This window comes from Ascaphus truei, chromosome 1 (genome assembly GCF_040206685.1).
Source record: "Ascaphus truei isolate aAscTru1 chromosome 1, aAscTru1.hap1, whole genome shotgun sequence".
NCBI classification, from domain to species: Eukaryota; Metazoa; Chordata; class Amphibia; order Anura; family Ascaphidae; genus Ascaphus; species Ascaphus truei.
Genome location: NC_134483.1, coordinates 2,072,755 through 2,097,766, shown reverse-complemented (window position 1 = coordinate 2,097,766; position 25,012 = coordinate 2,072,755). Strand labels below are relative to the sequence as shown.

Below are 25,012 nucleotides of genomic sequence, written 5' to 3'. Positions count from 1 at the left end.
TGTCCCTAATCCTATCATTTTCTCTAGAAAGCTTCAACTAAGTGGATTGCTTAGTCTTTCTCCATAGAGATGACAGTAACAATGGAATATCTCATTTGTATTCTTGCGGGGCTGACACCCAAAGCACATTACAGAACAATGTTGATTCACTAAACTGTGGGATTGCATTTACAGGAAATAACAATACATTCTGGCAGACATAGTGCATTATACATTCCATTTTCTTCCCCAGAGATTAAATACATTTGGCTGAAATAAGGCTTACATAGGTGGCCAAGTTACATGGATTTAGGGGTAGCTAGCTGGGCTTCATCCCCGTTTTGTGATGCCAGCTACCCCTACCGTCACATCTCCCCCCTCAAGATGAAGGCTCTGGGGTAGTCATCCCATCAGGTGGCTCCACAAGCCTGGAAGTCCTTGAGGTGCGTTGGTCGCTGGGTATGTCCTGCCGGGAGAGACCATCTGCACTGCCATGTCTGCTACCCTTGGCGAAGTCCAAGTCCTGAAGGGTACAGCACCAGGTCTCAGACTCCCCGGGCATCCTCTGCAACCAGTTTAGGGGGTCGTGCTCCACGAGCCCCGCATATGGCTTCCCACATACATAGGGCTGCCAGCGCTCCTGAGCCCAAGCAGTGGCCAGGCATACTGGCAGAGCCTGTAACACTTCCCCACACTCGGGGGACCAGGCTGACAGTACCTCGAGCCACCTCTTGGTCACCTCAATCAGGAGTCTGTCTGGGACGCTACCCTGGCTCTCCCCTCTCCTATGGTAGCCCTGTGTCTCCTCTATCTCCTTCCCCAGGTTCTGTTCCCCCTTCGCCGAGACCTGTACACGGTCCGGTGGAGGGGTATGTGATCCCCGGATTTGACCAGGAGATCAGGTGGATGGGTCCTGCCCAGCTTATCCAGAGCCAGAACCCGGTCTATCTCTCCTACCTTTCGTGTCTGCTCCTGCTGGGGAGCCGTGACCTGGGGACAGGTCCCCCCCTGCTCCACTGAGCCTCCCTGCCTAGCCTCTCCTAGGTCATGCAGGCTCTCCTGATTTCCCAGCCACGAGCTGCATACAGCTAACACCACTGACCCACTCGCAGCCTTGTGCTGTAAGGGCTTAAATAAACCTGGTGACAGTCTCCGGGCAGCCCTCGCACTGTCCCCCGGCCTGCCTACTTACTGGCAGACATCCCAGGTGCGGCCGAACGCCGATACCTCCTGGGATGCCTCCAGCCCGCAGAATGGTTGCACTAGCCGGGCTCTGATGCGAGCGACCTCCTGATGCCCTGTCAGCAGAATCTCCTTATTCCCCTGCAAGCTCTGTTCCCCACCCACCCAGGGACTCACTAACTGGCCCCTCTCTGTCCCCTGTCTAACCGGGGCTGGTCCGCAGTATATAAGCACACAGGGTCCGGGGAACCGATCGGCATGATCTTGGAGGCAGACTCGGCCGCCCGAGGTCTCATGCCCGCCAGATCAGTGTCTGCCCGCACCCTCTCCCAGGACCACTCACTGAGCTCCGGCCGTTCGCCCTCAGTCAGTTTGTTTGTCAGGGGAATGGTCAGCTGGGATGTCAGGACAGAGGTTAGGCTGGGTCTGGGTTACCGGCCTGGTCTCCTCCGTGACCCTTTAACATGATGGCTCCAAATGCAGGGGAGCGGTGATCATGGCTGTTAGCTCCAAAAGCTGCGTAATATGAAATACTGTGATGGACGGCGGCGCCAAAGGCTCCACCGCAGGGGCAACTGCCTGACTTGGGTCACAGGAGCATCCTCTCCTTGTAGCTTCACCAGCATCCCCGTCCATGGGAGCTGTTGCTCTGGGCAGACCATTTCAGGCTGCCCCAGAGGTACGGTAGCGCTGGGGCCCCCCAGGCCGACTACTGCTGTTTGCTTGGGACCCCTGTCTGCAAATATCTTCCATGGACCGCTTGGTCCTCCAGCCTGATGGCTGCACTCTGCTGCCCGTCAAGCTGCATCTCTGCGCCGCTAGTAGCTGCTGGAGGGACCATGGCAGGGTCCTTTGCTTCTCCGGCGGCACAGCTGCTGTCTGTTTCTTTGCTGGGGCTAGCCAGTCATAGGCTGTCGACCCTGTAGCTGGGAAACGTTGCCCCTGATTGGGGTTACTCGAGCAGGATACTTTGGGGCATTCCACCCGCGGATGGTACGTCCGGTCTCCCAGGGAGCACTGGCTCTTGTGGACATCCTCTGCCATCTTAGCGGCCACGAGGCAAGGCACCCGTGTTGTGCCATCCTCAGCCAGCACAGTCGCTCTCACGGAGGCAGGTTCGCCGGCAATGTCTCGGTCGACCACAGCCTCTCTGGCTCCTGGCTGACGCCACCATGGCTTGGTGGCTTGGGAAGAGTCAGCTACTTGAAGTGCTCGGCTCACCGGCACTGTAGCGGAGTTTAGGACCCGCTTCTCGGGCTGCGTAAGTGGTAATCAAACGGGCACATGTCCTGCAGGACCTCTCACTAGGTGGACAATGTGCCAGCGAAAGTCCTTGATAATGTCGACTATACTCTGCAAGGAAATCCGCACAAACACTCTGTAGCAACGTACTCGGCCAAGCCAACCTCATACCACTCAAGATCCTCCACAAGGCCCATTGTACCCCAGGCGTCACTCGGCAGCCCATATCTTGCGCACAGGGCAACTAACTATTGTCTGTCCCAGGATGAATAACATCCTGCTGAACCAACTATCTTCAGATTTACCCAAACTAATATAAATGTGATCGAATAGTAAAATTTCAGGTTTCTACAACGTTTGTCTGGAACAACTTGTCCTGCGGTCTTGAAAATTCAAGACCATGTTTGAGCTGTGATTTTCCGGAAGAAATCCCAACACAAAGTCCAACCACTGCCACCAGAAAAAGCCTGACAGGAGACCAGTACTTTTACACCGAAACCACCGGGATCACTAACACCAGAGAGGACAAAGTTGTTGAATATAATGGGGTTTATTCTGGCACGCCAGCAAACAAAACAAATATGTACAGAACAAGATACAATACCAACTGGGGGCCTGGGGAGTAGACTCTAGCCTCTCTAGGTCCCGGGGCATGCGTCAAAAAGGCTTGCCCTGTCGCTTCTCGTCCAGGATATCAGAGGGCTGATCACACAGCAGCCCCTCTGAGATATCTCTCCAGCTTGTCTCTGTAAAGATCCAAACTCCTTTACATAATGTCTCTCAGTCTCTCTCTCTCTCTGATGGTCCTCTGAGGGAATCTCCACACTCCTTCCCAGAGTGTCGCTCTCTCTCTGAAGGTAGATCTGAATTCTCTGACCAGCAGCACCCCTTATATAGCCCTCTGTGGCTATCCGTTGCATGGGACAGGGGCTGCATGCCAATCGGAGCACGGATTAAGTTAGTGCCACAAAAGCCAGAGTAGGGGCATGCTAAGGCACTCAAGACCTCCCACTGGGTTGGAGCCTCAGAGTCTGTGCAGTACAATGCTCTTACTCCCAGATCTGATAAGCAGCCTTTCACCTCCCCCCAGGAGTCCTGACACCTAGCTGTCCCTAATCCTATCATTTCTATAGAAAGCTTCAACTAAGTGGATTGCTTAGTCTTTCTCCAAAGAGATGACCGTAGGGCTGACACCCAAAGCAAATTACAGAACAATGCTGATTCACTAAACTGGGATTGCATTTACAGGGAATAACGAATACAGGCTTTGATATACATTCTCACATACAGTACATAGTTCATAATACATTCCCTGTTCTCTCCCAGATATTAAATACATTTGGCTGAAATAAGCCTTACATAGGTGGCCAAGTTACATAGATTTAGGGGTAGCTCGCTGGGCTTCATCTCAGTTTTGTGGTGCCAGCTATCCCTACCGTCACTGTCGGGGTGACAGGCAGGGTTTGGTGGCAGACAGCAATCAGGATTGTCGGGCTCACAAGCATGGTTCGGTTGCAGGCAGCAAGCAGGATTGTAGGGATCACAAGCAGGGTTCGATGGCAGGCAGCAAGCAGGATTGTCGTGGTCACAGACAGGGTTCAATGGCAGGCAGCAAGCAGGATTGTCGTGGTCACAGACAGGGTTCAATGGCAGGCAGCAAGCAGGATTGTCGTGGTCACAGACAGGGTTCGTTGGCAGGCAGCAAGCAGGATCGTTGGGGTCCAGGCAGGGTTCGGTGGCAGGCAGCAAGCAGGATCGTTGGGGTCCAGGCAGGGTTCGGTGGCTTCCAGCAAGCAGGATCGTTGGGGTCCAGGCAGGGTTCGGTGGCAGGCAGCAAGCAGGATCGTTGGGGTCCAGGCAGGGTTCGGTGGCAGGCAGCAAGCAGGATCGTTGGGGTCCAGGCAGGGTTCGGTGGCTTCCAGCAAGCAGGATCGTTGGGGTCCAGGCAGGGTTCGGTGGCAGGCAGCAAGCAGGATCGTTGGGGTCAAGGCAGGGGTTGGCAACAGGAAGGCAGGAGCAGGAACTGAGACTAGGGAGCAGGAAACTGGCATGGGAGACCAGGTATTTACACCTTTTTACCTGGATCAGTCCCAGAGCAGAACAAGATGGTAAAATATATTGTAATTTTATTCCATTGAATCAGACGTACACACCGTGGGTTACAAAATACAGAAGAAAACACACTTACTGGGGGTCTGGGCTACAAAACAGGACTTTCCTAGGTAAAATAGAACAGAAAACAGTCTTTAGGTTGACCGGGACTTGGCCCGAAATGTCCTGGAACTCAAATCGGCATGAAGTTCCTGACACCACCGCCCTCTTTCATCCGGAGATGCCGAAATCCCTTGACCGGGAGATAGTACCAAACGTCCTGGTACTCTTTTCGGCGTTCAATCCCAGCTGTGTCGCTACGTTCTATTCTGAGAACATGGCCCCTGAAATGTGGGACTTAGTAAATATTTTGCCTTGAAATTTCTGAAGCGGCTCGCTGCTATTTCTCCGAGAGCATCTTTTGGTCGATTCAAATTCACCGCTGCGGTTCTCTTGTCCTGGAATCTGGGTGAATCTCTCGTCCGGATCTGCTGAGGGTTCTTTTTTTTTTTTATTATTATTGCTTAAATTTTTTATTAATCATTTTTTGAAAAGTAAAAAAAAGTCAGGATCCAGGATTAGAATCTTGTCCCCTTTGTCTTGCTGTCAGCGTGCAGTCTCTTTGAAGCTCAAGACATCTGTCCTTCCTTGGTACAGCCCCCAATTGTGAGACGAAGGAATCCCCCTTCCTGCCTCAGACAGGCTATTTCACAGAGCTCTCAATCGGCCAGGTGGAGTTGGCTAATTGCTGGTGTGCAATTAACCAGCACACTGCTGGATTAGAGGCAAGTTTCTTTAAGAGGAATACGTCCCTGTTACAGGTACCAATCCATTTTTGGTGTAAATATTATGGATTTTAGCTTTAACTTGCGTGCCAGCATTCTCACTGCAGTGTTGCTTTTTTCGTAGTGTTTCTATAGAGTCCATCTTATCGCTCTCTCTGCGTTTTGTCACTAACAATGGATTTAGTTGCCTCGTACGGAAATTATTTGCCTGTAGTTTTCCGGGAGGGGTTTGTTTTATGGATAGTTTCTAGTTTTAAGAATTTTTGTTTTGTACAACATGTACCCGTAGCATAGATAGGACATGTACCCATAGCATAGGTAGCACATTTACCCGTAGCATAGGTACAACATGTACCCGTAGCATAGGTAGCACATGTACCCGTAGCATAGGTAGTACATGTACCCGTAGCATAGGTAGAACATGTACCCGTAGCATAGGTAGTACATGTACCCGTAGCATAGGTACAACATGTACCCGTAGCATAGGTAGAACATGTACCCGTAGCATAGGTAGAACATGTACCCGTAGCTAGGTAGAACATGTACCCGTAGCATAGGTAGCACATGTACCCGTAGCTAGGTAGAACATGTACCCGTAGCATAGGTAGCACATGTACCCGTAGCATAGGTAGAACATCTACCCGTAGCATAGGTAGCACATGTACCCGTAGCATAGGTAGAACATGTACCCGTAGCATAGGTAGAACATGTACCCGTAGCATAGGTAGTACATGTACACGTAGCATAGGTAGAACATGTACCCGTAGCATAGGTAGCACATGTACCCGTAGCATAGGTAGAACATCTACCCGTAGCATAGGTAGCACATGTACCCGTAGCATAGGTAGAACATCTACCCGTAGCATAGGTAGAACATGTACCCGTAGCATAGGTAGTACATGTACACGTAGCATAGGTAGAACATGTACCCGTAGCATAGGTAGCACATGTTCCCGTAGCATAGGTAGAACATCTACCCGTAGCATAGGTAGCACATGTACCCGTAGCATAGGTAGAACATGTACCCGTAGCATAGGTAGAACATGTACCCGTAGCATAGGTAGTACATGTACACGTAGCATAGGTAGAACATGTACCCGTAGCATAGGTAGCACATGTACCCGTAGCATAGGTAGAACATCTACCCGTAGCATAGGTAGCACATGTACCCGTAGCATAGGTAGCACATGTACCCGTAGCATAGGTAGCACATGTACCCGTAGCATAGGTAGTACATGTACCCGTAGCATATGTAGAACATGTACCCGTAGCATAGGTAGAACATGTACCCATAGCATAGGTAGCACATGTACCCGTAGCATAGGTAGAACATGTACCCGTAGCATAGGTAGCACATGTACCCGTAGCATAGGTAGCACATGTACCCGCAGCATAGGTAGAACATGTACCCGTAGCATAGGCAGAACATGTACCCATAGCATATGTAGAACATGTACCCGTAGCATAGGTAGGACATGTACCCGTAGCATAGGTAGCACATGTACCCGTAGCATAGGTACAACATGTACCCGTAGCATAGGTAGAACATGTACCCGTAGCATAGGTAGCACATGTACCCGTAGCATAGGCAGAACCCGTAGCATAGGTAGCACATGTACCCGTAGCATAGGCAGAGCATGTACCCGTAGCATAGGTACAACATGTACCCGTAGCATAGGTAGAACATGTACCCGTAGCATAGGTAGCACATGTACCCGTAGCATAGGTAGAACATGTACCCGTAGCATAGGCAGAACATGTACCCGTAGCATAGGTACAACATGTACCCGTAGCATAGGTAGAACATGTACCCGTAGCATAGGTAGCACATGTACCCGTAGCATAGGTAGAACATGTACACGTAGCATAGGTAGCACATGTACCCGTAGCATAGGTAGCACATGTACCCGTAGCATAGGTAGAACATGTACCCGTAGCATAGGTAGCACATGTACCCGTAGCATAGGTAGAACATGTACCCGTAGCATAGGTAGAACATGTACCCGTAGCATAGGTAGAACATGTACCCGTAGCATAGGTAGCACATGTACCCGTAGCATAGGTACAACATGTACCCGTAGCATAGGTAGCACATGTACCCGTAGCATAGGTAGAACATGTACCCGTAGCATAGGTAGAACATGTACCCGTAGCATAGGTAGAACATGTACCCGTAGCATAGGTAGCACATGTACCCGTAGCATAGGTAGCACATGTACCCGTAGCATAGGTAGCACATGTACCCGTAGCATAGGTAGCACATGTACCCGTAGCATAGGTAGAACATGTACCCGTAGCATAGGTAGCACATGTACCCGTAGCATAGGTAGTACATGTACCCGTAGCATATGTAGAACATGTACCCGTAGCATAGGTAGAACATGTACCCATAGCATAGGTAGCACATGTACCCGTAGCATAGGTAGAACATGTACCCGTAGCATAGGTAGCACATGTACCCGTAGCATAGGTAGCACATGTACCCGTAGCATAGGTAGAACATGTACCCGTAGCATAGGCAGAACATGTACCCGTAGCATATGTAGAACATGTACCCGTAGCATAGGTAGGACATGTACCCGTAGCATAGGTAGCACATGTACCCGTAGCATAGGTACAACATGTACCCGTAGCATAGGTAGAACATGTACCCGTAGCATAGGTAGCACATGTACCCGTAGCATAGGCAGAACCCGTAGCATAGGTAGCACATGTACCCGTAGCATAGGCAGAACATGTACCCGTAGCATAGGTACAACATGTACCCGTAGCATAGGTAGAACATGTACCCGTAGCATAGGTAGCACATGTACCCGTAGCATAGGTAGCACATGTACCCGTAGCATAGGTAGAACATGTACCCGTAGCATAGGCAGAACATGTACCCGTAGCATAGGTACAACATGTACCCGTAGCATAGGTAGAACATGTACCCGTAGCATAGGTAGCACATGTACCCGTAGCATAGGTAGAACATGTACCCGCAGCATAGGTAGAACATGTACCCGTAGCATAGGTAGAACATGTACCCGTAGCATAGGTAGAACATGTACCCGTAGCATAGGTAGAACATGTACCCGTAGCATAGGTAGAACATGTACCCGTAGCATAGGTAGAACATGTACCCGTTGCATAGGTAGAACATGTACCCGTAGCATAGGTAGCACATGTACCCGTAGCATAGGTAGCACATGTACCCGTAGCATAGGTAGAACATGTACCCGTAGCATAGGTAGAACATGTACCCGTAGCATAGGTAGAACATGTACCCGTAGCATAGGTAGAACATGTACCCGTAGCATAGGTAGAACATGTACCCGTAGCATAGGTAGAACATGTACCCGTAGCATAGGTAGAACATGTACCCGTAGCATAGGTAGCACATGTACCCGTAGCATAGGTACAACATGTACCCGTAGCATAGGTAGCACATGTACCCGTAGCATAGGTAGCACATTTACCCGTAGCATAGGTAGTACATGTACACGTAGCATAGGTAGAACATGTACCCGTAGCATAGGTAGCACATTTACCCGTAGCATAGGTAGTACATGTGCCCGTAGCATAGGTACAACATGTACCCGTAGCATAGGTAGCACATGTACCCGTAGCATAGGTAGCACATTTACCCGTAGCATAGGTAGTACATGTACCCGTAGCATAGGTAGAACATGTACCCGTAGCATAGGTAGAACATGTACCCGTAGCATAGGTAGAACATGTACCCGTAGCATAGGTAGCACATGTACCCGTAGCATAGGTAGAACATGTACCCGTAGCATAGGTAGAACATGTACCCGTAGCATTGGTAGAACATGTACCCGTAGCATAGGTAGCACATGTACCCGTAGCATAGGTAGAACATGTACCCGTAGCATAGGTAGCACATGTACCCGTAGCATAGGTAGAACATGTACCCGTAGCATAGGTAGAACATGTACCCGTAGCATAGGTAGAACATGTACCCGTAGCATAGGTAGTACATGTACCCGTAGCATAGGTAGAACATGTACCCGTAGCATAGGTAGCACATGTACCCGTAGCATAGGTAGCACATGTACCCGTAGCATAGGTAGAACATGTACCCGTAGCATAGGTAGTACATGTACCCGTAGCATAGGTAGAACATGTACCCGTAGCATAGGCAGTACATGTACCCGTAGCATAGGTAGAACATGTACCCGTAGCATAGGTAGCACATGTACCCGTAGCATAGGTAGCACATGTACCCGTAGCATAGGCAGAACATGTACCCGTAACATAGGTAGCACATGTACCCATAGCATAGGTAGCACATGTACCCGTAGCATAGGTAGAACATGTACCCGTAGCATAGGTAGAACATGTACCCGTAGCATAGGTAGCACATGTACCCGTAGCATAGGTAGTACATGTACCCGTAGCATAGGTAGAACATGTACCCGTAGCATAGGTAGAACATGTACCCGTAGCATAGGTAGGACATGTACCCGTAGCATAGGTACGACATGTACCCGTAGCATAGGTAGTACATGTACCCGTAGCATAGGCAGAACATGTACCCGTAGCATAGGTAGCACATGTACCCGTAGCATAGGTAGCACATGTACCCGTAGCATAGGTAGAACATGTACCCGTAGCATAGGCAGAACATGTACCCGTAGCATTGGTAGAACATGTACCCGTAGCATAGGTAGAACATGTACCCGTAGCATAGGTAGAACATGTACCCGTAGCATAGGTAGCACATGTACCCGTAGCATAGGTACAACATGTACCCGTAGCATAGGTAGCACATGTACCCGTAGCATAGGTAGCACATGTACCCGTAGCATAGGTAGCACATGTACCCGTAGCATAGGTAGCACATGTACCCGTAGCATAGGTAGCACATGTACCCGTAGCATAGGTAGCACATGTACCCGTAGCATAGGCAGAACATGTACCCGTAACATAGGTAGCACATGTACCCGTAGCATAGGTAGCACATGTACCCGTAGCATAGGCAGAACATGTACCCGTAGCATAGGTAGAACATGTACCCGTAGCATAGGTAGAACATGTACCCGTAGCACATGTAGCACATGTACCCATAGCACAGGTAGAACATGTACCCGTAGCATAGGTAGCACATGTACCTGTAGCATAGGTAGCACATGTACCCGTAGCATAGGTACAACATGTACCCGTAGCATAGGTAGCACATGTACCTGTAGCATAGGTAGCACATGTACCCGTAGCATAGGTACAACATGTACCCGTAGCATAGGTAGGACATGTATTTTTAATAACGTGTTGTTTTGCTGCAGGTTTTAAACGACAGGCAGGAAACGATTTTTCCTGCTGCCTTTGAAGTGTATATGTGCACATGTGTTCCGGGGCATTTATAGTGTATGTGTGCACATGTGTTCCGGGACATTTATAGTGTATATGTGCACATATGTTCCGGTGCATTTATAGTGTATATGTGCACATATGTTCCGGTGCATTTATAGTGTATATGTGCACATATGTTCCGGTGCATTTATAGTGTATATGTGCACATATGTTCCGGTGCATTTATAGTGTATATGTGCACATGTGTTCCGGGGCATTTATGAGCTGGGGGCATTTTTTCTGCAACCTTCAGAGACCTCCTGTGGTGTTCGTGCCCCTGAGTCTCCGAATGTGTTGCAGTTAAAAGGCCCAGACCCGCCAAGGTGCGAGGTGGCCAGGATGCTGGCTGAATAGAAATCCTGTTAGCCAGCAGGGCTAGTTCACACCTTGGGGACAAACCCTAGCCAGGGTGATACCGGCTATGGGTGGGAGTATCCTTATGCTAAAGAGGCCAGGTGTCAGGTTGGCACAGGCTCAGTAGCAACAGGAAATCCTGGATGTGCCCACACTGCAAGGTATGGGCAAGGTGGCGATTGGGGAAATGATTTTTCCCACACCTGGGGTTGGAGGCCTATGTTGGAGATAGCCTATCAGACCCTATATACATGCTCCCCAAGCTATCAGACCCTATATACATGCTCCCCAAGCTATCAGACCCTATATACGTGCTCCCCAAGCTATCAGACCCTATATAAATGCTCCCCAAGCTATCCCCATGGCCTGATTTTTCTTGTAACATCTGAAGAAACTTTCCAAAGTTTTGTGTCCAAGTCCAGCAGCTGCAATTCCAGGAGACCACGAACTCTTTCCAGCGTAACAAGAAGTACATCCCATCTTCAGGAATGCGTATGTGCGGGGGGTTCTCTAACTAACCCCAGGGACTCAGAACGGACATTTCGTTTTCCAAGGATTTATGGGCTTTCTTTCTTGCGCCCCTTGCAAACGGACAGCAAGTTTAAAAGGCATTTTTCCTGTGGTTTCCGTTCACTGGACAATTTCCCCTATTCCTATACCAGTAAGTGTAATTATTAAGTGTATTCTGCAGTTGTCGTGTGTTTGCCTCTCAAGGGAATAAATCTCAGTTTATTTTGCTCAACTTGTTCTGCTCAATTGGGATCCACGAAATATAAATGTGTTAATAAGTGCGTCCATCGTGACACCAGAGCAATCGGCTTACCTCTAATCACTGACTTATGGACCTGTAAAAGGGGAAACTTCCAGGGTATTATTTATTTCAAAATATTGGACCAGCTCTTCCATTTGTTGGAGATTTTGTGGGTTCAACAGTAATGATTAATTTAAGGACCACGACCTTGTTTCGTTTTTAGTTGCAGAGCGTGCCCGAGTATTGGAGGCGGTACCGAACGCACGCCAATCCGCGCGCGTCAGGGGGCGGAGTCCAGAACGCGCGTCACTCCTGCGCTGGACCTGCCTGTCACAGAAAAACCCAATTTTATTCAACATCTTTGTCCTGTCTGGCTTAAGTGATCCCGGTGGTTTCGTGGTCTGTCACGGGGGTCTGTCACGGGGGTCTGTCACGGGGGTCTCCCGTGACAGTGTTTATTTGGATAAAACCTCGGAAACACACAGAAATACAAAATACAGGAATATACACACTTACTGGGACCTGGGGTATGAGATCTGCCTTCCTGGGTGCAGGGCGCACGCTTGCAAGGGCTTACCCTGATCGGCACACTTACTGGGACCTGGGGAATGAGAGCTAGCCTTTCCTCGGTGCAGGGCGGCCGCTTGCAAGGGCTTACCCTGATCGGAACCTTGTTCCGGACGTCCTAAAATGAGAACTTGGCCCTTGCGTCTGTCGTAGCCTCTGCAGGGCGGACTTTCCTCGCTTCCAAACCAAGCCGGCTGCTCTGCTATTTGGAACAGAGACACTTTGAGCCGCCCGCCTTAGCTTCATCGACTCAAGCCACAAAATCGTCTGGTTCTCTGCCTGGGACTTCTCCTTACATACCCTCCGCTGAGCTATCCCTAGCATGGAGGTTGGAGGAGCGACCAATCAGAGCATGGGAATTCCTCCCTGCCAGCCAATAGGAAAAGGGGCTCATCCTATGGCTGAAGTCAGAGGAGGGGGCGTGTCGAGCCAGCTCGGGATGCCCCGTGGGCGGGACATATGAATTGACCAATGGAAACCGCGCCAACATTCTGCCGCTTCCCCCAGTCAATACATTGCCACATGCTGGGCCGGCTCCACTAAGTCTGGAAAACCAGAGGGTCCTCCCGGCAGGGGGTCTCTGTTCTCCGGACTCAGTACTCCGCCCTGCCCTGGCCACTCAGCACCCCGACACCTCTCAGCATCCCGTCTCCTCTTTCAACTGCAGACGCTATACAGACATGCCGGCGTCCATGCTGATGCCCTGGCTGACCGTATAGAACAGCGGTGCGCAAACTGGGGGGCGCGACCCCCAGGGGGGGCGAGAGACTGCCGGCTGGGGCGCGGGGTTTACAGGGGCCCCGCGCGCTTCCCAAAGGCACTTAAAGTAAGTGCCGGGGCAGCTGCAGGGCCTCTGTAAACCTACTTACCTTGACTCCGGCGGCTTTCTTCATGCATCGCCATGGCAACGCGAGGTCATGTGACTTCACATTGCTATGTCAACGTGACGTCATTACGCCGGAGCGCAGGTAAGTGGGGGTTAGGAGTGGCGCGGGAGTGTGGGGACCGCCGGAGGGGGGCGCATGGAAAAAAGTTTGCGCCCCCCCTGGTATAGAGCATTGTAACAGACGTATAAAACATTATAACATACGCTTTAATAAAGCTTATACTTTGGGGGAACCTTATACTTATAAGGGATATGGATTTGGGCTCGAAATCCAGGAGTCTGGGGGACACTGGGCAGCCCCGGTGTAACTCGCCTCGCGTTCCAGCAAATCATGCCTGCTCGCCGGGGAGAATTAAAGGGCTTCCGGTAACTTCAGCCCCCGAACTCCTGCAAACAAAATAATTGTATTTCCACCCAAATATCCCCCCTAAAGCTGGCACACAAGAAACCTCACCGTTCTAGGGCCAAGGGAACATGAAAACAGGAAAGGCAGGGTCACCTTATTTTACATGTATTATCCCTGGTCCCCGGCTTATGGAGCTTCCAGGGACCCCACAGGTTTCGGGGGTAACCAAGGGGCTTAACCTTTATTAGATTACCTGTGACGGGAGGGGGTAACCAGGCTATGAGTCCCACATTGTAACTGCCCTAAGGCTACGGCCCAGTGTACACGGCGGCACGCGCGCATGGCGGGCTGGTGGCGCGTAGGTGTGTGAAAGCTGCGATCTGTGGTGTCTGCTTCAGCTTTCAGTGAAGAGCAGGAGATCTGATGGGGGGTGTGGCGGGGGTGCGGCCATGATGTCACGAGGCTGGTTCACCCTCATTGGCTGAACCACAGCCGTGACTTGGTCAGCGCTGTGTCGCCACTAGCAAACACAAAAATCTTATCGGCAGAAAATGTGGTCACGCATCGCGATCGCTGCGCGCACGCAGCTACTGGGACCGGCCCCATTGAGGGGCGGTTCTGGTTCCCGCACAGCAGTGGACACTGAGACCAAGGCCTTACTGTAAAGAACCTTTTCCTTTCTTGCTGGAGAAATCTCCTTTCTTCCATCATTAAGGGATGGCCCCGAGTCCTTAGTACTGCCCGTGGCATGAATAGTTCTTTTGAAAGCTCCTTGTATTGTCCCCGAATATATTTGTATATAGTTATCATATCCCCTCTTAGACGCCTCATCATACAACAAGATCATCACCCTATAACCAAACCTATCTAACCCTCACCCTATAACCAAAACTAACAAACCCTCACCCTATAACCAAAACTAACAAACCCTCACCCTATAACCAAACCTATCTAACCCTCACCCTATAACCAAAACTAACAAACCCTCACCCTATAACCAAAACTAACAAACCCTCACCCTATAACCAAAACTAACAAACCCTCACCCTATAACCAAAACTAACAAACCCTCACCCTATAACCAAAACTAACAAACCCTCACCCTATAACCAAACCTATCTAACCCTCACCCTATAACCAAACCTATCTAACCCTCACCCTATAACCAAACCTATCTAACCCTCACCCTATAACCAAAACTAACAAATCCTCACCCTATAACCAAAACTAACAAACCCTCACCCTATAACCAAAACTAACAAACCCTCACCCTATAACCAAAACTAACAAACCCTCACCCTATAACCAAAACTATCTAACCCTCGCCCTATAACCAAACCTATCTAACCCTCACCCTATAACGAAACCTATCTAACCCTCGCCCTATAACCAAACCTATCTAACCCTCACCCTATAACCAAACCTATCTAACCCTCACCCTATAACCAAACCTATCTATCCCTCACCCTATAACCAAAACTAACAAACTCTCACCCTATAACCAAAACTAACAAACCCTCACCCTATAACCAAAACTAACAAACCCTCACCCTATAACCAAACCTATCTAACCCTCACCCTATAACCAAACCTATCTAACCCTCACCCTATAAACAAACCTATCTATCCCTCACCCTATAACCAAAACTAACAAACCCTCGCCCTATAACCAAACCTATCTAACCCTCACCCTATAACCAAAACTAACAAACTCTCACCCTATAACCAAAACTATCTAACCCTCACCCTATAACCAAACCTATCTAACCCTCACCCTATAACCAAACCTATCTAACCCTCACCCTATAACCAAAACTAACAAATCCTCACCCTATAACCAAAACTAACAAACCCTCACCCTATAACCAAAACTAACAAACCCTCACCCTATAACCAAAACTAACAAACCCTCACCCTATAACCAAAACTATCTAACCCTCGCCCTATAACCAAACCTATCTAACCCTCACCCTATAACGAAACCTATCTAACCCTCGCCCTATAACCAAACCTATCTAACCCTCACCCTATAACCAAACCTATCTAACCCTCACCCTATAACCAAACCTATCTATCCCTCACCCTATAACCAAAACTAACAAACTCTCACCCTATAACCAAAACTAACAAACCCTCACCCTATAACCAAAACTAACAAACCCTCACCCTATAACCAAACCTATCTAACCCTCACCCTATAACCAAACCTATCTAACCCTCACCCTATAACCAAACCTATCTAACCCTCACCCTATAACCAAACCTATCTAACCCTCGCCCTATAACCAAACCTATCTAACCCTCGCCCTATAACGAAACCTATCTAACCCTCGCCCTATAACGAAACCTATCTAACCCTCACCCTATAACGAAACTTATCTAACCCTCGCCCAAAACCAAACCTATCTAACCCTCACCCTGTAACCACACCTATCTAACCCTCGCCCTATAACCAAACCTATCTAACCCTCGCCCTAAAATCAACCGACAAATCTTTTCCCTATAGCTTACCCTGACCAATCAGTTCTCACCCAGCAACCAAAATCGTCTTCTACTACCCAAGTTCTCCCCTATATTCTAGTCTCGCCTAATCTACGCAAACTCTCGGTCTCTCCTCTCTTAGCTGACTCTCCTCGGTCTCTCCTCTCTTAGCTGACTCTCCTCGGCCTGTCTCCTCTCTTAGCTGACTCTCCTCGGCCTGTCTCCTCTCTTAGCTGACTCTCCTCGGCCTGTCTCCTCTCTTAGCTGACTCTCCTCGGCCTGTCTCCTCTCTTAGCTGACTCTCCTCGGCCTGTCTCCTCTCTTAGCTGACTCTCCTCGGTCTCTTCTCTCTTAGCTGACTCTCCTCGGCCTGTCTCCTCTCTTAGCTGACTCTCCTCGGCCTGTCTCCTCTCTTAGCTGACTCTCCTCGGCCTGTCTCCTCTCTTAGCTGACTCTCCTCGGTCTCTCCTCTCTTAGCTGACTCTCCTCGGTCTCTCCTCTCTTAGCTGACTCTCCTCGGTCTCTCCTCTCTTAGCTGACTCTCCTCGGTTTCTCCTCTCTTAGCTGACTCTCCTCGGTCTGTCTCCTCTCTTAGCTGACTCTCCTCGGTCTCTCCTCTCTTAGCTGACTCTCCTCGGTCTCTCCTCTCTTAGCTGACTCTCCTCGGCCTGTCTCCTCTCTTAGCTGACTCTCCTCGGTCTCTCCTCTCTTAGCTGACTCTCCTCGGCCTGTCTCCTCTCTTAGCTGACTCTCCTCGGCCTGTCTCCTCTCTTAGCTGACATTCCTCAGCCTGTCTCCTCTCTTAGCTGACTCTCCTCGGCCTGTCTCCTCTCTTAGCTGACTCTCCTCGGCCTGTCTCCTCTCTTAGCTGACTCTCCTCGGCCTGTCTCCTCTCTTAGCTGACTCTCCTCGGCCTGTCTCCTCTCTTAGCTGACTCTCCTCGGTCTCTTCTCTCTTAGCTGACTCTCCTCGGCCTGTCTCCTCTCTTAGCTGACTATCCTCGGCCTGTCTCCTCTCTTAGCTGACTCTCCTCGGCCTGTCTCCTCTCTTAGCTGACTCTCCTCGGTCTCTCCTCTCTTAGCTGACTCTCCTCGGTCTCTCCTCTCTTAGCTGACTCTCCTCGGTCTCTCCTCTCTTAGCTGACTCTCCTCGGTTTCTCCTCTCTTAGCTGACTCTCCTCGGTCTCTCCTCTCTTAGCTGACTCTCCTCGGTTTCTCCTCTCTTAGCTGACTCTCCTCGGTCTCTCATCTCTTAGCTGACTCTCCTCTGTCTCTCCTCTCTTAGCTGACTCTCCTCGGTCTCTCCTCTCTTAGCTGACTCTCCTCGGTCTCTCCTCTCTTAGCTGACTCTCCTCGGCCTGTCTCCTCTCTTAGCTGACTCTCCTCGGTCTCTCCTCTCTTAGCTGACTCTCCTCGGTCTCTCCTCTCTTAGCTGACTCTCCTCGGTCTCTCCTCTCTTAGCTGACTCTCCTCGGTCTCTCCTCTCTTAGCTGACTCTCCTCGGTCTCTCCTCTCTTAGCTGTCCCTCCTCGGTCTCTCCTCTCTTAGCTGACTCTCCTCGGTCTCTCCTCTCTTAGCTGACTCTCCACGGGCTCTCCTCTCTTAGCTGACTCTCCTCGGTCTCTCCTCTCTTAGCTGACTCTCCTCGGTCTCTCCTCTCTTAGCTGTCCCTCCTCGGTCTCTCCTCTCTTAGCTGACTCTCCTCGGCCTGTCTCCTCTCTTAGCTGACTCTCCTTGGTCTCTCCTCTCTTAGCTGACTCTCCTCGGTCTCTCCTCTCTTAGCTGACTCTCCTCGGCCTGTCTCCTCTCTTAGCTGACTCTCCTCAGCCTGTCTCATCTCTTAGCTGACTCTCCTCGGTCTCTCCTCTCTTAGCTGACTCTCCTCGGTCTCTCCTCTCTTAGCTGACTCTCCTCGGCCTGTCTCCTCTCTTAGCTGACTCTCCTCGGTCTCTCCTCTCTTAGCTGACTCTCCTCGGTCTATCCTCTCTTAGCTGACTCTCCTCGGTCTATCCTCTCTTAGCTGACTCTCCTCGGTCTATCCTCTCTTAGCTGACTCTCCTCGGTCTATCCTCTCTTAGCTGACTCTCCTCGGTCTCTCCTCTCTTAGCTGACTCTCCTCGGTTTCTCCTCTCTTAGCTGACTCTCCTCGGTCTCTCCTCTCTTAGCTGACTCTCCTCGGTTTCTCCTCTCTTAGCTGACTCTCCTCGGTCTCTCCTCTCTTAGCTGACTCTCCTCTGTCTCTCCTCTCTTAGCTGACTCTCCTCGGTCTCTCCTCTCTTAGCTGACTCTCCTCGGTCTCTCCTCTCTTAGCTGACTCTCCTCGGTCTCTCCTCTCTTAGCTGACTCTCCTCGGTCTCTCCTCTCTTAGCTGTCCCTCCTCGGTCTCTCCTCTCTTAGCTGACTCTCCTCGGTCTCTCCTCTCTTAGCTGACTCTCCTCGGGCTCTCCTCTCTTAGCTGACTCTCCTCGGTCTCTCCTCTCTTAGCTGACTCTCCTCGGTCTCTCCTCTCTTAGCTGTCCCTCCTCGGTCTCTCCTCTCTTAGCTTACTCTCCTCGGCCTGTCTCCTCTCTTAGCTGACTCTCCTTGGTCTCTCCTCTCTTAGCTGACTCTCCTCGGTCTCTCCTCTCTTAGCTGACTCTCCTCGGCCTGTCTCCTCTCTTAGCTGACTCTCCTCAGCCTGTCTCATCTCTTAGCTGACTCTCCTCGGTCTCTCCTCTCTTAGCTGACTCTCCTCGGTCTCTCCTCTCTTAGCTGACTCTCCTCGGCCTGTCTCCTCTCTTAGCTGACTCTCCTCGGTCTCTCCTCTCTTAGCTGACTCTCCTCGGTCTATCCTCTCTTAGCTGACTCTCCTCGGTCTATCCTCTCTTAGCTGACTCTCCTCGGTCTATCCTCTCTTAGCTGACTCTCCTCGGTCTCTCCTCTCTTAGCTAACTCTCCTCGGCCTGTCTCCTCTCTTAGCTGACTCTCCTCGGTCTCTCGTCTCTTAGCTGACTCTCCTCGGTCTCTCGTCTCTTAGCTGACTCTCCTCGGTCTCTCCTCTCTTAGCTGACTCTCCTCGGTCTATCCTCTCTTAGCTGACTCTCCTCGGTTTCTCCTCTCTTAGCTGACTCTCCTCGGTCTCTCCTCTCTTAGCTGACTCTCCTCGGTTTCTCCTCTCTTAGCTGACTCTCCTCGGTCTCTCCTCTCTTAGCTGACTCTCCTCTGTCTCTCCTCTCTTAGCTGACTCTCCTCGGTCTCTCCTCTCTTAGCTGACTCTCCTCGGTCTCTCCTCTCTTAGCTGACTCTCCTCGGTCTCTCCTCTCTTAGCTGACTCTCCTCGGTCTCTCCTCTCTTAGCTGTCCCTCCTCGGTCTCTCCTCTCTTAGCTGACTCTCCTCGGTCTCTCCTCTCTTAGCTGACTCTCCTCGGGCTCTCCTCTCTTAGCTGACTCTCCTCGGTCTCTCCTCTCTTAGCTGACTCTCCTCGGTCTCTCCTCTCTTAGCTGTCCCTCCTCGGTCTCTCCTCTCTTAGCTGACTCTCCTCGGCCTGTCTCCTCTCTTAGCTGACTCTCCTTGGTCTCTCCTCTCTTAGCTGACTCTCCTCGGTCTCTCCTCTCTTAGCTGACTCTCCTCGGCCTGTCTCCTCTCTTAGCTGACTCTCCTCAGCCTGTCTCATCTCTTAGCTGACTCTCCTCGGTCTCTCCTCTCTTAGCTGACTCTCCTCGGTCTCTCCTCTCTTAGCTGACTCTCCTCGGCCTGTCTCCTCTCTTAGCTGACTCTCCTCGGTCTCTCCTCTCTTAGCTGACTCTCCTCGGTCTATCCTCTCTTAGCTGACTCTCCTCGGTCTATCCTCTCTTAGCTGACTCTCCTCGGTCTATCCTCTCTTAGCTGACTCTCCTCGGTCTCTCCTCTCTTAGCTAACTCTCCTCGGCCTGTCTCCTCTCTTAGCTGACTCTCCTCGGTCTCTCGTCTCTTAGCTGACTCTCCTCGGTCTCTCGTCTCTTAGCTGACTCTCCTCGGTCTCTCCTCTCTTAGCTGACTCTCCTCGGTCTATCCTCTCTTAGCTGACTCTCCTCGGTCTCTCCTCTCTTAGCTGACTCTCCTCGGTCTCTCCTCTCTTAGCTGACTCTCCTCGGTCTCTCCTCTCTTAGCTGACTCTCCTCGGCCTGTCTCCTCTCTTAGCTGACTCTCCTCGGCCTGTCTCCTCTCTTAGCTGACTCTCCTCGGTCTCTCCTCTCTTAGCGGACTCTCCTCGGTCTCTCATCTCTTAGCTGACTCTCCTCGGTCTCTCCTCTCTTAGCTGACTCTCCTCGGTCTCTCCTCTCTTAGCTGACTCTCCTCGGTCTCTCCTCTCTTAGCTGACTCTCCTCGGCCTGTCTCCTCTCTTAGCTGACTCTCCTCGGTCTCTCGTCTCTTAGCTGACTCTCCTCGGTCTCTCCTCTCTTAGCTGACTCTCCTCGGTCTCTCCTCTCTTAGCTGACTCTCCTCGGTCTCTCCTCTCTTAGCTGACTCTCCTCGGTCTCTCCTCTCTTAGCTGACTCTCCTCGGCCTGTCTCCTCTCTTAGCTAACTCTCCTCGGCCTGTCTCCTCCCTTAGCTGACTCTCCTCGGTCTCTCCTCTCTTAGCTGACTCTCCTCGGTCTCTCCTCTCTTAGCTGACTCTCCTCGGTCTCTCCTCTCTTAGCTGACTCTCCTCGGTCTCTCCTCTCTTAGCTGTCCCTCCTCCCTCCTTCACTCGTTGCCCTCTCTCCCCCTGCAGATATCTCTTATGGTGGTTCAGGAAGACGTTTGTGGAGAAGAAAGCTCCGTTTATCGATATGCTGAACTCGATCCCCCTGCGGCAGATCTACGGTGAGTGGGAGATGTATAAAAGCGTGCCCTGTGCCCTGTTCCCTGTGCCATGTGCCATGTGCCCTGTGCCCTGTTGAAAAGGAATAGGTACTTAGCATGGGAAGTAAGGTCTCAAGGAAGAAGGCTGAGGGGTTACATATCCCTGGAGGTTAATTGTGTGTGTGTGTGTGTGTGTGTGTGTGTGTGTGTGTGTGTGTGTGTGTGTGTGTCTGTGTCTGTGTCTGTGTGTGTGTGTCCCTTGATGTCGTGTTGCAACCGGTATCGTATGGTCTATATATATATATATATATATATATATATATATATATATATATATATATATATATATATATATATATATAGACCATACGATACCGGTTGCAACACGACATCAAGGGACAGCACGCAGGTAAGTAAATCAAAAATTTTCTATATTTGATAGAAGACACAAGGTGCTGTCCCTTAAAGTCGTGTTACAACCGGTATCGTATGGTCTGTTATTGCTTTATGGGATAAGCACCAAAACTTATTTACTTGCATATGGTGTGCCGGCTGTGCATTGGATTATATATATATATATAATATTCATTCCTGTGGTATACTGTTTATTGATATGTGGCTCAGAAAGTGATGCACTCAATTTGCAAATAAAGAAATATATATTTATTAGAAATACAAAAATGTTGAAATGTAATTATAATTGTGACCTTAAACAATCATACAGTGATTAGTGATATACATACAGATAGATAATGGCACACATTAGTGATATAAATACAGAGAGATAATGGCACACATTAGTGATATAAATACAGAGAGATAATGGCACGCATTAGTGATATAAATACAGAGAGATAATGGCACGCATTAGTGATATAAATACACAGAGATAATGGCACGCATTAGTGATATAAATACAGAGAGATAATGGCACGCATTAGTGATATAAATACAGAGAGATAATGGCACGCATTAGTGATATAAATACAGAGAGATAATGGCACGCATTAGTGATATAAATACAGAGAGATAATGGCACGCATTAGTGATATAAATACAGAGAGATAATGGCACGCATTAGTGATATAAATACACAGAGATAATGGCACGCATTAGTGATAGAAATACACAGAGATAATGGCACACATTAGTGATAGAAATACAGAGAGATAATGGCACGCATTAGTGATATAAATACAGAGAGATAATGGCACGCATTAGTGATATAAATACACAGAGATAATGGCACGCATTAGTGATATAAATACACAGAGATAATGGCACGCATTAGTGATATAAATACAGAGAGATAATGGCACGCATTAGTGATATAAATACAGAGAGATAATGGCACGCATTAGTGATATAAATACCGAGAGATAATGGCACGCATTAGTGATATAAATACAGAGAGATAATGGCACGCATTAGTGATATAAATACAGATCGATAATGGCACGCATTAGTGTTGTAAATACAGATAGATAATGGCACGCATTAGTGATATAAATACAGGGAGATAATGGCACGCATTAGTGATATAAATACAGAAAGATAATGGCACGCATTAGTGATATAAATACAGAGAGATAATGGCACGCATTAGTGATATAAATACAGAGAGATAATGGCACGCATTAGTGATATAAATACAGAGAGATAATGGCACGCATTAGTGATATAAATACACAGAGATAATGGCACACATTAGTGATATAAATACACAGAGATAATGGCACGCATTAGTGATATACATACAGAGATAATGGCACGCATTAGTGATATAAATACAGAGAGATAATGGCACGCATTAGTGATATAAATACAGAGAGATAATGGCACGCATTAGTGATATAAATACAGAGAGATAATGGCACGCATTAGTGATATAAATACACAGAGATAATGGCACGCATTAGTGATAGAAATACACAGAGATAATGGCACACATTAGTGATATAAATACAGAGAGATAATGGCACGCATTAGTGATATAAATACAGAGAGATAATGGCACGCATTAGTGATATAAATACACAGAGATAATGGCACGCATTAGTGATATAAATACAGAGAGATAATGGCACGCATTAGTGATATAAATACAGAGAGATAATGGCACGCATTAGTGATATAAATACAGAGAGATAATGGCACGCATTAGTGATATAAATACAGATAGATAATGGCACGCATTAGTGATGTAAATACAGATAGATAATGGCACGCATTAGTGATATAAATACAGGGAGATAATGGCACGCATTAGTGTTATAAATACAGAAAGATAATGGCACGCATTAGTGATATAAATACAGAGAGATAATGGCACGCATTAGTGATATAAATGCACAGAGATAATGGCACACATTAGTGATATAAATACAGAGAGATAATGGCACGCATTAGTGATATAAATACAGGGAGATAATGGCACGCATTAGTGATATAAATACAGGGAGATAATGGCACGCATTAGTGATATAAATACAGAGAGATAATGGCACGCATTAGTGATATAAATACAGATAGATAATGGCACGCATTAGTGATATAAATACAGGGAGATAATGGCACGCATTAGTGATATAAATACAGGGAGATAATGGCACGCATTAGTGATATAAATACAGAGAGATAATGGCACGCATTAGTGATATAAATACAGAGAGATAATGGCACACATTAGTGATATAAATACACAGAGATAATGGCACGCATTAGTGATATAAATACAGAGAGATAATGGCACGCATTAGTGATATAAATACAGAGAGATAATGGCACGCATTAGTGATATAAATACAGACAGATAATGGCACGCATTAGTGATGTAAATACAGATAGATAATGGCACGCATTAGTGATATAAATACAGGGAGATAATGGCACGCATTAGTGATATAAATACAGAGAGATAATGGCACGCATTAGTGATATAAATACAGGGAGATAATGGCACGCATTAGTGATATAAATACACAGAGATATTGGCACGCATTAGTGATATAAATACAGGGAGATAATGGCACACATTAGTGATATAAATACAGAGAGATAATGGCACGCATTAGTGATATAAATACACAGAGATACTGGCACGCATTAGTGATATAAATACAGGGAGATAATGGCACGCATTAGTGATATAAATACACAGAGATAATGGCACGCATTAGTAATATAAATACACAGAGATAATGGCACACATTAGTGATATAAATACACAGAGATAATGGCACGCATTAGTGATATACATACAGAGATAATGGCACGCATTAGTGATATAAATACAGAGCGATAATGGCACGCATTAGTGATATAAATACAGAGAGATAATGGCACGCATTAGTGATATAAATACAGAGAGATAATGGCACGCATTAGTGATATAAATACACAGAGATAATGGCACGCATTAGTGATAGAAATACACAGAGATAATGGCACACATTAGTGATATAAATACAGAGAGATAATGGCACGCATTAGTGATATAAATACAGAGAGATAATGGCACGCATTAGTGATATAAATACACAGAGATAATGGCACGCATTAGTGATATAAATACAGAGAGATAATGGCACGCATTAGTGATATAAATACAGAGAGATAATGGCACGCATTAGTGATATAAATACAGAGGGATAATGGCACGCATTAGTGATATAAATACAGATAGATAATGGCACGCATTAGTGATGTAAATACAGATAGATAATGGCACGCATTAGTGATATAAATACAGGGAGATAATGGCACGCATTAGTGTTATAAATACAGAAAGATAATGGCACGCATTAGTGATATAAATACAGAGAGATAATGGCACGCATTAGTGATATAAATGCACAGAGATAATGGCACGCATTAGTGATATAAATACAGAGAGATAATGGCACGCATTAGTGATATAAATACAGGGAGATAATGGCACACATTAGTGATATAAATACAGGGAGATAATGGCACGCATTAGTGATATAAATACAGAGAGATAATGGCACGCATTAGTGATATAAATACAGGGAGATAATGGCACGCATTAGTGATATAAATACAGATAGATAATGGCACGCATTAGTGATATAAATACAGGGAGATAATGGCACGCATTAGTGATATAAATACAGAGAGATAATGGCACGCATTAGTGATATAAATACAGAGAGATAATGGCACACA

The 25,012-nt window shown here is 48.1% G+C and overlaps 1 protein-coding gene across 3 annotated transcripts in view; it reads left to right on the top strand.

The window, feature by feature from the left end:
* GBA2 (glucosylceramidase beta 2) overlaps positions 1-25,012 on the top strand; it is a 364,366-nt gene that overhangs the window by 11,078 nt on the left and 328,276 nt on the right. For all 3 annotated transcript variants that reach the window (XM_075573274.1, XM_075573185.1, XM_075573361.1), the window contains exon 3: positions 20,754-20,845. In XM_075573274.1, the coding sequence (XP_075429389.1) occupies positions 20,754-20,845 (92 nt within the window). The remainder of the gene's footprint in view (positions 1-20,753; positions 20,846-25,012) is intronic.